This window comes from Zingiber officinale, chromosome 7B, assembly GCF_018446385.1.
Source record: "Zingiber officinale cultivar Zhangliang chromosome 7B, Zo_v1.1, whole genome shotgun sequence".
Classification (NCBI taxonomy): Eukaryota; Viridiplantae; Streptophyta; class Magnoliopsida; order Zingiberales; family Zingiberaceae; genus Zingiber; species Zingiber officinale.
This window is the reverse complement of record NC_055999.1, coordinates 110,406,922-110,425,200: the sequence shown is the minus strand read 5'-3', so window position 1 is coordinate 110,425,200 and position 18,279 is coordinate 110,406,922. Positions and strand designations below refer to the sequence as shown.

The 18,279-nt window shown below is 34.9% G+C and overlaps 1 protein-coding gene and 1 long non-coding RNA gene across 2 annotated transcripts; both read right to left on the bottom strand.

Annotated features, from left to right (window-relative positions):
* Positions 1-37: 37 nt before the first annotated feature.
* LOC122004670 lies at positions 38-1,330 on the bottom strand. Its single transcript, XM_042559520.1, has one exon. It carries the CDS (start codon positions 1,328-1,330, stop codon positions 38-40), a length of 1,293 nt encoding a protein of 430 aa, XP_042415454.1.
* A 2,922-nt stretch (positions 1,331-4,252) lies between these two features.
* Positions 4,253-15,501, bottom strand: LOC122006891. The gene is made up of 4 exons (XR_006118790.1): positions 15,312-15,501; positions 8,346-8,433; positions 5,313-7,891; positions 4,253-5,250 (listed from the first exon to the last, which is right to left on the bottom strand). It is a non-coding gene; the product is annotated as an uncharacterized LOC122006891 (long non-coding RNA).
* Positions 15,502-18,279: the final 2,778 nt, after the last annotated feature.

Genomic DNA, 18,279 nt, shown 5'->3' with positions numbered 1-18,279 from the left:
TGGAAAAGTGCCATTGAAGGAAAATATTAGTTCTGTATCACAAATTCATACCTAGAGAATCTCCACTAGCTGATAATCCACCATTCAAGTAAGATCTTGTTAACAAATCTGCATCAACACCTTCTGATTTTAGTAATCTATCTAGCACACAGCCAATCAGTTTATAAGCAACCAATGCTGTCTCATCAGAGACTTTTTCAGCAGATTTTACTCCCATGCTCCCCGTGGCTTGACTGGTCCTATCAGGACTAAAGTTTGCTTCCTCCTCAACTCTAGGTTTCTCCGAGCCTACATCACCATCAGGTTCAAATACAGGTTTCTCTGAGTTACTCCCATTTATTTCATTTGCCTCCTCAGAAAGCAAGGAAAAGCTTGAACTTCTGGTGATTTGCCTGCTAACTCCTGCTTCATAATTAGAGGATCCATATTCCTGCCCATATTCGCTTTCAGCAACAGTGAGGAAATATCCACTTCCAGCCAAACTAAAAGCATCAGCATTTTCATTATTTCCAAACACCTCCAAAAGATTTCCATCATCACTTAGGTCTGAAAATGGACAAGATATAATTCTTTTAAGGTGACAACTTAAAGTCATTACATCTTCAACCTCCTCTTCAATTGTCTTTGTAGAAAACAGAAACGTCCGACTTTGCAACATTTGGTTTATCGGATGAAGAACCCTTAACATTTCTTGCGTGATACTTGGATCATCGCATTCAAACAAGCATTCTGTCAGGTAATTCTTTAGTGAAGCCTTAAACCATTTTAGAGAAAATTTAGACTCTGGAAGCAGTAAGCGTTTTATATGTCTCAGTTCATCAGTTTTAAATTTTGGAATCAACCTTAGGGCATTCACAATATTGTTATGCAAAGCTGCAGTTTCTGGTGAGAAAGGGTAAAACTCTGATCTGAGCATATCAATATGTCTGGATCTATGCTTAAAAGATAAATAAATCACAGACAATGCTCTGAATAAATTATCTGGCAATGTATCCCCATCGCTAAGTTTTGATAGAAACTTAAAGAACTTTTTCTTTAACCGCCTAACAAGCAAATCTCTGTTTCCCTTGCAATGGACAGGTGTAAATTGAGGTTCAAGTGATTCACCTCTAAGTTTTCTGTTTGTTGCAGTGAGATCCTGAAAGGGCATTTCATCCAACGCTTCCAGCATATTATAAATAGACTTGAGACAACACTGAGAGGTAGGAAGTTCATGAACAAACTGTTCTTTGTTTCCATCAACATTTCGCAATTGGTTCACTCGAAAGCCACTATTGCAATTATCTCCCTTGTCATGCATTTGGAAAAGTCGCAAGTAATCTTGAACCATTTGGGGGCTTCCACTATCATTATTCATGAAACTTCTTTCAACAATGGTCCTCACAGTCTCAGAGGATACCTGCTATGGTTAAGAATAACCTTAAAATTATTTTAAGAAAAATTAAATGATAAATGAAGCATACCAATAGAAAGTTTGCTTATCTAAAAGAAATATTAATGAAAACTATAGTGTGGTTGTTAAGATCTATCTGCTACAGGAAAATATTAAGGTTATACTGAGCCATAAATTTTTGGAGGATGAGAGCATGTATTAGTATATAGTAAAATAGAGAAATTCGAATGTCTCTCCTTTTTCTGCAACTTTTCCCATTAGCAATTGAAGCATGTATAATACAGTTATTACTAGAAAGACGTGTCTAAATTATATTTTTCTGCATAGTTTAGTTTTCCTTTTCATTTTTTTAAAATCAAATCTTTTAATTTTGTATGATCGCAGTAGCTTATCTCACACCTGTTCACACATATAGAGATTGTGATATCTAGAAAAGCACGCAGGTGGAATTGTTAGATAGCAACCCACCACCACCACTAGACATCACTCACCATGTGAACCCATTTAATACCTTAAAAAAAAAGGACACCCCGGTGCACGAAGCTCCCGCCATACGGGGTCCCGGGAAGAATTCATTGTACGTAGCCTTACTCTGCTTTTTGCAAGAGGTTGTTTCCAGGATTCGAACCCGTGACCTTTTGGTCATATGGCAACAACTTTACCCTTGCGCCAAGGCTCCCCTTCTACCCATTTAATACCTTACCTAGTGTATATAAGGTACTAGTGTCTCTAGGTCTAACTAATTATACCAAATATAAACATTAGACTAGATATTTAGACCAATATTCCTATTACTTTTAATAATTTCATTAACTAAAGCTTTATATAGCAATGAAATGCTACATAATTATTAATGGCATGTACAAACATAATTAACGATGCTACATTAAACAGCTGAGATTTACTAGTGAATGAAGAGAAAATAAAACTTACTTCAGCATTCCTAATATATGATTCTGGCAAATACCTGCAGCAACAACACGAAATGATCATTGGTTTGTAAAAACTCTCTTGAATTTTACTGAGTATATAAAAAAATACAAACAAAAATTTAAAAAAAAAAATAGCATAGCTTTGTTAACCAACTTTCATCAAAACTCACAATACCATATTCAAATGATCACAAACTATGTTAATTTAGAATAATAAATAAATTAAATTCTAAGAAGTAAACCAACATGAAACTTCCATAGGATGCCAAAAGCAGAATCAAAAAGCCTTAGTTGGCAGCTCTGTCAACCTTACTGACAGCTGCTTGGTGTTGGCGATTGGCCCAGACGAATTGGAGTTGGTGAACAGATATAAGCACAAGGATTGAGCTGACAGATGACCTACTCAGTGTCACCTAGAAGAGAAAAGTTCCTTTCCTTCCATTCCTTTTCTCTGTTGCAATTTTATAATTTATTCAATTGTCTTTACTGCCATGTGAATCTTTTCTTTGATCAATTCTTGTCCTTCTCTTTTTAGGTTTTTTTTGTTTCTTTGATTGTGTTATTTGTCATCCATTTGTGTGTGAAACTCTCTATTAGGATTTGCACCTCTGCTTCTTGTAGGTGAACTTTCAGTGTGTAGTAGAGTCTATTGTCATTCTGTGAGAATTGGGTGTATTGGTGTCAAGTTGATTACTTTCTTTCTGAAGAGGAAACTGAAGCTTTAACCATATATATAAGCAAAGAATGATAAAACTCACAGTTGTATACAAAACACATGACAATTTTCTCATGCATTAAACTGGTTGGACCAATAGCCTCAACCTACTCAAAGTTCAAGTGGATATGCAATCTGATTAATTGACTCGCCCACCAGTAGTCTAAGTGGCAAACCAATGAGCAATGACCCAAAGCTACAGCCTACAGGTCAACGTCAGGCTTGATAACTATGAATAAGGATCTTATAAAATAGGATTAATTTTGGACTCAATTTAGGCTTCCCTTTTAGGTCGACTATCCTTTTTTAATTAAGTCAAATTTAAAATAAATCAAATTTCATGAAAGTAAAATGGATGGGACAGGGGAGTAGACTTGATGTAGCACCAAAATTCACACAAAAAAATGGAACAATGTTGACGTTGCACAAGGAGTAAATATCTCATATTTTAAATAAACTAACTCTCATTGAGAATGAAATCTCACAAAGAGAAATATTACTAGGCAAAGGGTAAATGAAAATTGGAGTACTTTAAAAAAAAAATCAATCCAAACAAAATTGAAAATAAACTAAACATTTCAGGAAAGCAATAATCAGGACTCACTCAAACTAGAAAATGAATCAAATTACAAATTAAGAAAAAAAACAAATTAACTAAAACAAGCTTCAAAACATCCCTACAATCTGAAATAACACAATTACTTTAAAATGTTTTAAATAACTTATTCACATAAATAGATCTACAAAATAAATTTTTAGAAATATCTAAAACTTTTAAAAATTAATGTTCTGGTAGTCATCAGCACCATTGGTACACTCCTCCCTTGCCTACTATTTTTTCCACATTTTGCGTGAAGTGAAAGGTAGAGCAAATGAGCACGAAACATCCCATCCAGTGGCAGGTACGGTGATCAGATTGATCAAGCAAAAAATCAAAAATGGCTTCGCAGTGTGACTAGCAGCACTGAGGATTTGACAAGGAGTCATGCTTAGGGGTGAGCAAAAGTTCAAAAACCGAACAAACCGACCGAACTTTACAATTCAGTTTGGTTATTTCAGAATTTTAGTTTTTTTATAAAAAAATTGATTAATTTGGATTATTCAGTTCGGGTTCGAATTTAAATTTTCTTATTCGAACAAAGAGAACCAAACCAAACACTTTAAAATCCCTAATTTCCTACTTCCCATGACTCATTTCTCATGACTCCCCTCATCTCCTCTCCCGACTCCCCTCCTCTCCGTCGCTCTCACCGCCCTCCCCTCCTCTCCATCGCTCTTGCCGACAACCTCTGTCGCTCTCGCCTTTCGAAGTCGAAGCCACCCTCCCCTCCTACAGCATGGAGTTGACGGCGTCAACGACACCAATGCTTCTCCTCTCCCGACTCCCCTCCTCTCCATTTCTCTAGCCGCCCTCAATACTTCTGCCCCAGGCAGTTGACCAACACTGACGTCTCCCCCTCGACCCAAGAATCCTCCTGGTAGGGCAGCGCCAGATTAGGTGTTGTCATGTCCACTTCTCTTCCTTCCATCTTCCCAAACCCTAATCTCATTCTCCCCTCCCCTCACGTTATTATTTGGTCAGAAGAAATTATTTGTGCTTGCTTGATCAATGTCTTTGTTCTTATTCATATATTTTCTTAGAGAAAAAAATGTTTTGTGCCCGCCTCCTTGTTTTGATCAAAACTGAAATTTTGATATTTTGGAATGAGAATTTTACTTGGTTAGCATTTTCTTGTATGCTCAATTTCATCCTCTTCTCATCGTATGTAAGTTAATCACAAACATCTGGGTTTAAGATCTTCTCATTATTCGGAAGTTCAATTAATGAAAACCGAATTGACTAACATTTTATCGGTTCGGTTAATTCAAAAAAAATCGGTTTGTTCACTTTCGGCTAATTCGGTTTTAACTGAATATTCAGCCCTAACCATGATGAATTAAGTGGACCAAAGAAAAAAGGATAGAGAGAGATGAAGAATAAAATGAGGATGAATTCTTGGTAGTTGAGTCACCCTTTTACTTATTATCAAAGTTTACACTCTATATAGATCAAAACAAAAGTATATGCACAAAGACAACATCGAGGTTTTACTTGGTTCCCAACCCCAGGGTTGGTACTCCAATGCCTATATACAAGAGGAGGAGGAGGCGTTTGTCCACTAGCGTATCTCCTTTCCGTAACTTTTCCGAAGGCGGAGAAACCTCCTACACTTTTGTATAAAGCGCAAATAAGAAATAAATAATAAAGCACGTATAAGAAATACACACATACTTGTCGACGGCCGATCCTGAAGCCCTGAGCGCCTCGTACTCCTCCTGGCGCTTCCTCGATCGACGAGCATAGCCTTGTCTTTTCTTTGAGCACAGAGTCGAAGAATTGATCTCGAGGCTCTTTTATAGGCCTTGATCGAAGGGCCTATAAACCTCATTTGGTTGACCAGACCTGATCAAACTTGATCCTCACGATTGAGTTCATTGCGATCTGGACCAAGCCACGGGATCTCATCGTTAACAGGTTTATTACTCAACCAGAACCTTTTCGATCCACTAAACCAAGTCACATCGCCGAACCGGATTCAAACCCACACCCAGTCAGCCAAACCCATCCAATTGACCAGATTGGTTTTCCGATCGACTGAATCGGTTTTCCAATCGACCAAACCAGACTAGACTCCACCATGGTTCAGAACTAACAGTTCGATGGTTCAGAACCAACGGTTTGACAATTCAAAACCGACGATTCAACGATTCCTAGGTTGACCCTTAATTTTAACTGTCCAAGACGGTTACGGCTCAGAACTGTCAATTCATGATTTGTCATGGTTTGCCACAGTTCAAGATTATTATATTAAAAAAATTTAAATTGTAAATTCATAAAAAAAACGCACTTATTTAAGTTGCCTATGTATCCCTTATGATTTTATAAGAGTATCTTGAATCGCTATTAGTAAGAACCGTTTAAAAAAAATAAAAATTCTCCTCTCCCCCAACGATCACAACCATCGATAAGAACCGTCTAACGATCGGAATTACTTTTACTCATTCATTCCCGCTTTTAAATCACACTAATATAAACAAACATTAAAAAAGAAATTATTTTTTTGCTTTCTTCCTTTTTTTCAATTATTAAGACTAATGATATAGTAAAAGGAAATTATTAATTAGTTATTAAATAATTAACTAACATATAAAAATGTCAATATGTTATTGCTTGGTTAGGATACTAGACTCTCTCTCAAGAGACCAAGGTTTAAGTCTTGGCAATATCAAAGTTTTAAATAAATTTTCATTCGTATAAAAAAAATTGAATCGACAGGCCAAACCAATGATTTTTATGATCTAGAACCGGGGGTCGGACCGATTACGGTTTCTAACTCGGAGTTGGATCAACAGGTACCCGGCCCGATGATTTCGAGCCCGAGACCACGACTCGACCACTTTGGGTTCGGTTCGACCCAAGTCAAATCCAGTTCGAAGTGGTTCAGCTTTGTCCGGTTGCATTTGTCTACTCTCTGTTTTACCTCTTGCTCGGAGTTCACTCCTCCAAGACTTCTACCTACTCAAACTTGCCACTTGCTAGACATTCGACCATCCTTGACCTGTCTAAACTTTCCCTTGCCAACCATCCAATCACCTTGATTTGCTTTGGTCAAACTGGACCAAACACATGTATATTGTCAAGCATCAAAACCACGGAGGCTGACACACCAACAATATGTATGCCCCACTATAGGAGATACACAGTTAGCATTGAGTGGCACATGTGAAATAAGTGATTCTTTGCCCTGCTCACTTGGTTTCAATTTAATGGGCGCTAGGTTTCTAGACTAGGGTATTCCTTTAGTTTTTGTAATGTATATCCATTCGTGTAAACATAATGATTTTGTGCAATTTGCAAAAAAAGACAAAAGTTTGTAAAAAGGAAAGTTATCACTTATCAGGACCCATCAGCTATGCGATTTCTCATGCACGGCAAAGCTCAATGACATGAACTTTATTATCTTTCATCAAATTGCATCTGAATTGGAGAAGCCTTAGCTAGCTAAATAGCACAATAAACATGAATTAAGGACATTAAAAGTAGTAAAACCATAACTTCTCATTGCCTGCTTACAGCTGTACCTTCAAGGATTTTTGAAGATAGAATCCAAAACTTCATAGGTTTATTTTCGTTTAAAATGTGAATTAAAATAGAAAGACAAGGGCATTACTCAATTTATTTTCATCTAGGTCCCTGCTTATACACCTACTGATATATGCATAATTTCACACCTTCAAGATAGATGATATTATGTTCTGTAACATCATTACAAATGGACAAAATTCCAGTAACTTACATGATTTTAGTGAGAGCGTCAAATAGTTGATCAACGGAGGTGATGAGTATAATACTGATTCAAAATTAATTCCCATGTATCTATGTAACTCTACCTCTCCACTTGACTGGGTAACACCACAGAAAACACACAATAGTCATATGGATCATCATTTATCAGCAAGTGATCATGTATAAGCTACACCTGAATATCTACAACATACATATGACCAAAATTATACTATGCCACTATCCATGAGATACCTTAAGATCCCTAGTGTTGCCCCCAAATATGCCTCTAGAAGAGTCTAAAAGTGGATGTCTGAATTCATAAAAAATGCAAAAACCTGGTTAAATAGTTAGCCACTCAACTGTTAACATGGAAGGATAGAAAGGTACGTAGGAAGAGAAAATAGAGGAGAGGAAAGAAGGAAAGAGGCATCGTACTGTGCACTTACAAGCCTGTAGAAATCAGGTTTTTCAACTTCTTTCTACTCCCCTCTGTTGAAGTTGTTGTTTCTGATCCCATAAGTAACCTGCACAAAGTGTTCCGTCATTGACTCATTTCTTATAAGGAGAATTTTATAACCTTAAAAATACTATGGAATGTCATCCAGAAAAGATTAAAGAATTTTCTGCAAGTGAAGATTGCTTTTGAATTTCTTTGATTAAGCTAACATGCAATCACAAACATATTGTAGAATCAAAAACCCAAAACTTCTCCTAGATATTCCCAACCCTACCTACACAATGTCTTGCCTAAATTTAACAACAAACAGAAATCAATATGTAACAATACAGAGAATTCTTTAGTCTTTATTCAACTGATACTGTATAGCTCAACCCATATTAAGAAACCAAAAGTTTTAGAGCTTCCCGATCAAATTCCTTCACATTCTCAGCAAATGTTAAAAACCAGGTAGCTATGCTACTCATCAAGACATAGACACAATTAGATAACGAATGGAAGAAAATAAGTGGACAACAAACCTCCTTTTCTTAGTGAGTAGAACTTCTTTCTTCCACATAAGAGAACATAACCTTATCCCATCTTCCAAGGAAATATCCATTGTGGAACCTAAAGAGATTAAAGCAGACAAATAAGAAATTGAATAAACATATCTTTATAAAACTAGTAACACAAAAAGAGTCCAACAGAATAATTTTCTTATTTTTGTGCTACAAGAGGAAAACTCTTGCAGCGCAAGGAAACCTTCTTTTCTTAGTGAACAAATCTTCTTTGTTCCATATGAGGAACCATAACAGCAAAGCCTTATCTGTTGTGAGACCGAAAAAAAAACTAAGGCAAACAAATAAATCTTTATAACACTGATTAGGCCAAAGGAATCCAATAAATAATACACTTTGTTTTGTGCTACAACAGGAAAACCCTTCAAAACACTCTTGAGTGCTAGTATGGATATACATATACAGATCGGACAAGTCCCATGAGAATTAGCAAAAAAACCAACCAAATTTGCTCCAGTAATTGAGTTACCACCCAAAATTTGCTAGGTCAAAAGGCCAAGTCCATCTCACATTTTAAGAGCTAGAATTAGCAGAAACTGACCAAGTTATAACACAAACCAGCCAATCTTTCTCAAATTAAATGATCTCGTGGCAGTTTCTAAAGGAGTGGAGAATGTGTAAAGAAAGAGATCAAAGGAAAGGGCAGTGAATTTAAGCAAAGTGTAAGCATGCAAACTATCACAAACTTGAATGTTGATATCAAGGAAAGGCCTCATGCTACCAAAATAAGAAAAGCTAGTATAAATCCCATTTCACAAACAATGTCCCTGAGCAAATTTAAGGGAAATCAATTTCAACTGTTAGTTGATCAATGACCAAGATTAATTCTACTTAAATTGCTCAAAACTAACGGTTGTAAAAGGGGCCTTCGGATTGTTTTGTGTGAAGGCTGCCTTCATACTAGTTTTGTCCCAAAAAATGACCAAATAGAAGGCCTTGCAATCAATGCAGAACCTAGAGGCGGTCATCTAGCACGTCACTTGTGGCCTAGCTCAATCTAGCCCACGCCCAGCACGACCCAATAAGGGTTGTGATGTGCCTTGTGGAGCCCAACCTAGTCCGTGGGTTAGGCAAAGCACGGGTCAAAAATAGGTTGTGCCTAACCTAGCACAAAACCAGGTTAGGCATGGTTCTCATGTTAGACTGGTCCAATTCTAAAGCCAGAGGTATTTTGAATGGTTGGAATCCCCAAAAGGCCAAAATACCCTATTTTGAATAAAAAAGGGCTAGCTTAGGGGTATTTGATCAATAAGTGATTAGTTATAGGTTGAAAATGCAAGTAACCTTTTAGATCCGTTGTATATAATCTAACTTCATACCTGATGCTTTATGCATAATCCCCAATGAGTATTTTATTTAAAATATATACATACATGTCGGAAACAACCACAAGGATGAAGTTGTAGGAGTAATTAGAAAAGGGGATAGAATTATAGCCCTTAAGATAATAGTGACGAAAGAAACTATGAACATAATTAGCGTATATGTACCACAAGTAGGATTAGATGAAGCTACCAAATCAAAGTTTTGGGAAGACTTAGATGAAATATTACAAAATATTCCACCAAATGAAATGATTTTAATAGGAGGAGATCTAAATGAGCATGTCGGAGTGAAAAATAAGGAATATGAAAGAGTACATGGGAGTTATGGGTTTGGAAAGACGAATGAGGAAGGGAAAACTATATTAGATTTTGCGATAGCATATGACCTTATATTAGCTAATACGTTTTTTAAGAAAAGAGAAGAACACTTAGTCACATTCAAAAGTGGAAATAATAAATCGCAAATTGATTTTCTTATGGTTAGGAAGAAGGATAGAAAGGTTTGTAAAGATTGCAAAGTCATCCCTGGAAAAAACTTAACTACCCAACATAGGGTAGTAGTGTTGGATATACGCCTCAAACATAGTATCAATAGAAAGAAAATATATACAATTCCTAAAATTAAGTAGTGGAAGTTAAAGGATGAGAAGCAAAATATATTTAAGGAGAAGGAAGAAGTACAAGTATTAGGTGAAATATACGATGACTCTAATACAGCATGGGATAAGATGGTATCAAAGTTGGAAATAGTAGCTAAAAGTGTACTTGGTGAGTCAAAGGGACATGCACCACTAAGTAAAGAATCTTGGTAGTGGAATGAGAAAGTACAAGAGAAAGTAAAGGAAAAACGAATAACTTATAAAGAATTATATATTTGTAAGAACGAGAAAAACCTAAAAAAATATACAATAGCCAAGAAAGAAGGTAAGAAAGTAGTGAGTGAAGCAAAAAATGAAACTTTTGAACGGTTATATCAAAAATTGGATACAAAAGAAGGGGAAAGAGACATTTATAGAATAGCTAAAGTGAGAGAAAGGAAAACAAGAGATTTTAGCCAAATAAAATGTATTAAAGATGAATGTAATAGGGTATTAGTAAACGATGGAGAAATAAAAGAGCGGTGGAAGAGGTATTTTCATCAATTTTTTAATAAAGGTTTAGGTGACCAACTTAACTTAGGTAATTTAAGTAGGTCAAATAAGTATAGAAATTTTAATTTTTATCGTAGAATTCAAACTTCAGAAGTAAAACAAACTTTAAATGAGATGCATAATGGAAAAGTTGTTAGATCAGATGATATTCCGATAGAGGTATGGAAGTGCTTAGGGAAACAAGGTATTGAATGGCTTACAAAATTATTTAACATGATATTGAAAACGAAAAAAATGTCTGATCAATGGAGGATAAGTACTCTAGTTTCCTTATATAAGAACAAGGGAGATGTATAAAATTGTGCAAACTATAGAGGTATTAAACTAATGAGTCATACTATGAAACTTTGGGAAAAAGTAATAGGAAAAAGATTAAGGAGACCACAGTGACAGAAAATCAATTTGGGTTCATGCCTGGAAGGTCGACAATAGAAGCTATACATCTTCTTAGACAATTAATTGAAAAAATATCGGAAGCAAAAACAAGATCTGCACATGGTATTCATTAACTTAGAAAAAGCTTATGATAGAGTCCCAAGAGAAATTATATGGAGAATTTTAGAAAAGAGAGGTGTTAGTGTAACATATATTGAACTAATTAAGGATATGTATGAGAATGTGACGACTAGAGTAAAGCGGAGTAATTAAAGCATTTCCAATAAAGATAAGGTTACATCAAGAATCAGCTCTAAGTCTCTATCTTTTTACACTAATTATGGACGAACTAACTGCGCACATTCAAGACACAATATCGTGGTGCATGTTGTTTGCAGATGATATTATTTTGGTAGATGAGACACGTGAAGGAGTAAATGCTAAACTAGAATCTTGGAGGGAAATACTAGAAGGGAAAGGTTTTAATCTTAGTAGATTAAAGACAGAATATATGGAATTTAAGTTTAGCAATATTAGAAGTAATGAAGCAATTGTTAAGATAGGAGAGAAAGAGTTGCCCGGAACAGAGAGATTTAAATATTTAGGATCATTTTTGCAAAATAACGGAGGGATTGAGAGAGATGTCTTACATAGAATACAAGCAGGATGGGTGACATGGAGGGGAGCGTCGAGTGTTTTATGAGACCGTAAAGTAACTTAAAGGTAAGTTCTATAAAACCGCAGTTAGACCTGCTATGTTATATGGAGCTGAATGTTGGGTTATGACTCGAGCACATGAGCAGAAGATGAGAGTTGCAGAGATGAAGATGTTAAGGTGGATGTGTGGACATACGAGGATGGACAAAATAAGAAATAAGAGCATTAAAGAGAAAGTCGGAGTTGCATCTATTGAGGAAAAACTCCAAGAGACACGTTTAAGATGGTACAGACATGTACTTAGACGACCAATAAATGCTCCAGTTAGGCAATGTGAAACTATGATAAACATACCTATCAAGCGAGGAAGAGGAAGACCAAAAAAGACTAGGTTAGTAACAATAAAACAAGATAAAATTTATTTAAATATAGATGATAATATAATAGGAGATAGAGCTCAATGACGTAAAAGGATTCATACAGCCGACCCCACCTAGTGAGAAAAGGCTTGGTTGTGGTTGTCGTTGTTGTCAGAAACAACCAAGTGCAAACTTAGACATTGTACTTCACACTGAGATACATGAACTCAATTTCTACCTAGGTTCTTTGAATAATTTTAAAAACTTTGTTGACTTAAACGTATTAGAATGGTAAGGAAACTGTGCATCTATGTACCATATTTTAATTGTTATTGCTTGTGATACACTGACAATTTTCATGTCTATAGTAGTGTTTGAATCTTGTTTAAGTGCAGGTTACAAGCACTTAGACAAGAAAAGACAATGCTTGAAGGAAGATATATTATGTTTATTCTTGAAGGGTTGATTAAATGTAAAGGAGTGTCTACAAGTTCAAATTTAGACCCGACAAAAATAATACAGGTGATACAGTATGGCCAAACCAAGCATGACCCAACCTTTGCCTCATCATCACTGCTTGGGTATGGTAAGTATAAGATAGAACTATGTTAATTTAAATCCTCCGAAGGAAGGTGCATAATCAACCCGAATGGAAGGTCGAAAAATGGATTTTAGACCACAAACATAAATATTTATGTTCTTGAGAATGTTAATCTTAAGATGAAATATACATGTAAATGCATAAATTATATTCCATTATTTTTATGGTGATAAAGTTAAAACAAGGATGTAAATTGTAACATTATAACCATTTAATTAATAAAATTTGAGTTTTTAATATGTTTATCTATTTTCCTTATTTTAAAAAAAAAACTACCTTTTATAATTTTTTTCCAATTTTCTTAATAAATACAGTATTTTCTGATTTTAAAAAATAGCCTAATTTTTTAAAATTTTTAAATTTGTATTTTTTTTATTTTTAACATAAAAATGGTTTGGCTTGGACACTCAAGCTCAGGCAGGATGTTGAATCCTAACATCACAAATCGTGCCCTACATGGCCTATGTTGGTTAGTGCTAGCCCTGGCCTCACATGTCACCTAAGCAGACTGATTGGGTCTAGGCCATGTAAAATCTAGTCAACCCTTTACCACCTCTATTAGGGGCTAGGCACATGATGCTTGTGTAACATGAAACTAGGCGATGGATTCTAAGATGACTTCTACATTCCAGAGTGGAGCTCAATGATCCGCATTGTAGGTGGCACCAATAAGAAGCTTCCCTTGTATATCCATGCTCTTTTTAATTTTCAAAAGTAAAGAAACCTTCCAAATATTCAACTGAACCTAACATTCCCGTGTAGCATTTCCTCTGGCTCAGTAGCTGCACCCCCTCGATCCATCGTACTAGAGCGATCCGAGAAGAACGATTAGGGTCATATTCAATCCTTTCTACAATGCCAATAGACGATGTGCTTCGTTTCAGGTCAATTTTTCGCAGCAATCGCTTCGATCCACCCCCTCGGTGAAAAGCAGTAATACGCCCGGAGGAATTCCTCCCTGCAGACTTCCCCGTACTCAAAGTGCAATGTCTAAGTGCTCTCCCGCTTTGTCTCATTCTCTCTCTCGTTATCATTCGATTCTGCCTCTACTTCAATGACCTCCTACTCTGCGCCTCCAACTCAAAATAGATCGTCGTTGGTCCTTTATCTGTCTTTGGTCATTTATTGTTTAGAACAGCGGCGGAAAAACACTCTTCTTGGGCAACCCACGGGATCAGATATAATCAAATACACTCGACCAGCTTAGAGGGAGAGGGACGAGGTACGAGACCCTCGGCCCTCGGTTCACTTCACTATAGGATTGAATGGTTAGAGAACGAGTCTGTCCTTAGGTGAGATTGCACTTGATTATCTAGTTGTCGAGTGAGGGCTAGAGTCCCGTACATTAAACCGATCTTTCCACGTCGCTATCGCGGATTATGGAAGTCAGACGGCCCAAAACAACACAAAAGATACAAGATACAACAAAGAGATAAAAAAAAGAGATACAAGATACAGAAACATATACAAGACTCTCTCTCTCCAGCACCAGTCGTGAATGGCAGTAGCGATTCAAAACTACTCGAGAAAATACTGCTGATGGCCCTGCCCCAGCACCAAGAGTGAATGGCCAAGTCATATTCCACATGACTTACAATTCAAAATTTACTAAGATAATTAGTGATACATAGTCTGATAACATTGAACGCATGTGATTATAATAGCACAATATATTAGAAATATTGTTTTAATAAGGAAATTAGCATAGTTATCAAAACCAAATAGGACATCAACCCTGTTGAGCTTGGGTCATTGGTTCATGTGTCAAACCAATGGGCAATGGTCAAACCACATGTCAACTAGGCAATTGGTCAAACCACATGTCAACTAGACATTGAAATGATTGAGTCCATTAATTAAAGCAGCCTCAGTTGATTGAACACCATACTTTCTTGAATTTGTATATACAATATACATTTAATAATGTAAAAGAAAATTAAGAAACAAATATACAATTTTCCTATAAAATTATGATGCAATATAAGCCAGATGAGGCCGACATAGCAATCGCTTAACACGAGCAAATTACAACTCATAGCTTCTCGCATTCCATACAAATAGCAAGAATAACATAATCAAACTATTCTAAATGGAAAACCATGTACAATCTGTAGCAGCTATAAACCTAATGAGAAGAACAAACCTAAAATATACTAAATTTAAACAAAACAAACGAGAATAGGAAATTGAATTTTCTTCAAAATCAAAATGCAACGCATAACAAAGCAAGCTACTGTTGAAATTTCAAGAAACGAGCCTAGATATGATACAAGACCAGTTAAACAAACTATAAAATGAACTATTGCTTCTGTTCACACAGAATTGTTTTAGTTTAGCTTCCAGATAGCTCCCTAGGGAATTCATCATACCTTATCAATTTAACATGTTTACTCACACACTGATCATTGTTATCACTAAATTAAATTACTTGATTCTAGTGATGAATTAGGTGTGCTTACTTCTTCTCGAGGCTTCCAGGAAGTCGTGCGACGAAAAGCTGATACAGGAGAGATGAAGCTAGAAAAAAGCTAGAGAAGGAAAATAAGAAGATTACTGGATGGAGAAGAATGGAAAAGCGCAGGAGGAGGAGGAGGAGGAGGAGAAATAGCCACGAGCGTCGATGATGACCGGAACAAGGGTAGATGCGCCGTGCCCTAACTCCGGAATAATGGAACAGCGCGGCAGAATTTATAATTTTTAGGGCTTCTCATGTGATTTTATGAAAAGGACCGTTAATATTTTATCATGAAAAATGCTCCCTGAGGCGTCTTTTTTATGAAATATCAAAAAATATCTAGGAGTGTTTCTGAAATATTCTCTGCTGACGTATTGTCTTTATTCACAATACGTCATTTAATATGATTGATTAAAACTTGGCGTAAATTTATATGAAAAATATAGTTTTGATTAATTAATACCCATTTTGTCAAGTTCACACATTTAACTTCTTATTGTCCATTTGAGTGGATAAGAAAATGAACTAAATTTGATGTGGTTGAATTTAAAATCCGTTTGTCTATATTTTTTTATAATTAAATAAAGAAAATATATAGATTCTAACGTAATCCATTCTTTATATCATCGATGGTCCTAAGTACATAGGGCATAAGCGATCCATCAAATATTAATATAAAAATTTAAAAGGTTTTATGGTTTGTTATTTTGGTATTTTACTTGGTCACAAGACATTTCAAGATTTATTGAGGATGTTTTATTTGATTTTTAGAGTTTATATTCTTTAAAATTTGTATAGTCATATTGTGAGAACCCCACTTTACAGTTTAAAATGGAACTCTCAAACTGAATAATAGTTTTCAAGTTTCTTATCCGTCACTTTGGATTTATTGTTTTTTGTTTTTAGGTCGATATAGGAACTTTGGTAAATTATTACATAAATCAATACTCATCAAACAAGCTCTTCTTTATCCTCCTTAAAACTTGTTTAGTTAATGCATATCTTTATTTTTTAAAAACAAAATTTGGACTGTTTAGGTTCAAATAGTCATTTTAATAAGTTTGTTTTTTATTTTCTTAGTCTAATTTGGGTTGTCTATAAATAAATATATATATTTTATCTAATAATAATAATAATAATAATAATATCTATTTGAGATGACTGGATCCCATTTTTTTTACTCCTTGACCTGTATTTCTTACCTCTCAACTCAAAATAAATAAATATATATATATATATATATATATATATATATATATATATATATATATATTCCAACTAAATTTTTTAGGACATCTAAATTATCACTAAGATACTCACGATTCAATCCCAACTATAATTTATTTGTAATAATTTTTCCTCCAAATAGGACGCGCAACCAAAAGGATGCTACGCTTCTGGACTGGCTGTCGTGAGTGTTTCCCGATTTATCCTGATGGTCAGTGAGAAAATTTCGTTGAACCGAGCCGATCACTCTCAGGATTAGTCAATGAGGCTGACTGAGTTTACCATTTTTTTCTCTCAGCCAAATCTTCTCTGATTCATCTAAAAAATCTTGCCGCTATTTTCACCATCGACTATGTCACCATCGATCATCAGAATTCGGAATTGATTACATATTCGGAAAAGTCACAACCTAAGCTTTCTATTGCCAGTTTGGTATCAAATTTTTGAAGTATTATGCAACTTTGAGATGAGTCGTCGGCTCTGGTTTCACGTCAGAGCTGTGTGAACTTGTTCACCATCATCGACTACCATTCAACTTGAGATTATGATTTTTCTTTAAGAAGTTTTGAGCTTGATTATAGCCCTAAATTGAGAATTCAGATGGTTTGAGGGTGAAAAAAAAATTTAGTTGATTTATGCGATTTTATTTCGATTTTGATATCAATAATTGATATTTCTTATATTTTTGGTCGTAGGTATGAATTTTGCATCCATCGATTTGTGGTATCGAACAAATTTTTAGATTTGTTTAGGCACTTTTCAAATATTTCAACTCGTTTAACTCAGATTTTTGAATTTTTTCAGTGCATTCGCTAAGCTTTGAAACTAGTTTCATGGAATAAGAAAAAATAGTCATTTGAATCTTAATTTAGCATTATTTGAAGCTAAAATCGAAACTATGACGATTTAAACTAAAAATAATTAATTTTAGACATTTAAATCTAATCCTACGATTTTAGAAATTCAATAGTTGAATTTATAATTATTGAGTTAATATTTAATGAAATGATAACAAAATAATTTGGTAATGTTATTATTCACTTTTTATCACTAGCCTAAAGTTTGGTTTAATAGTATCGATGAGTTTTTCATTGTCATTGGCTTCATATACTTCAAATACAAAAATCTATTATTATTGATAAGTGTTTTCAATGAAAAAAGCAAATAAACTAGATCCGGCTATATAACCCATCGACAAGATCAAATAATAATAATTTTCCATCTAAAATTTCTCCTAAATTAAATATTCAAAAATATAAAAATTGAAGAGGTTAATCTTGATTCTTTAGAGCGTGATCTAAGATTATGTTAACAAATTTAGAAATATCATCCTAACCAATTAGAATAGATTCAGCTAGCTTATTTGAATTTGAAGACATATTAGCTTATTCTTCAATGGTTGGAGTCTTCACCAACTAAAATGAAATCATATTGATTTCTATATTTTATTTTCAAGAAGTCATCTTAATACTAAATCAAACTGCAATTAATGTTGATGGATTTGATGATCGGAAGAAAAATCAAAATGAAAAACTTGTGCTTCTCTAGACCATATAAGGAAAAATAATGTATTTTCACCTATCGTAATGCTGAAAAGGTATGTGAAGATTTGATGGACCAACCATAACATATATCGAGGAGATTGAATGATTTTCATATTGAACAAGTTGCAACTAATTAATTATCTTCAAGTAAAGGCTCACATGCATGTAGAGGTGTTGCTTGCACTTGATGAGAATCCACTT

Bases quoted from the DNA above. Each gene is read 5' to 3' on its own strand.
- LOC122004670 (XM_042559520.1), bottom strand. From the start codon at position 1,330: ATGGTTCAAGATTACTTGCGACTTTTCCAAATGCATGACAAGGGAGAT.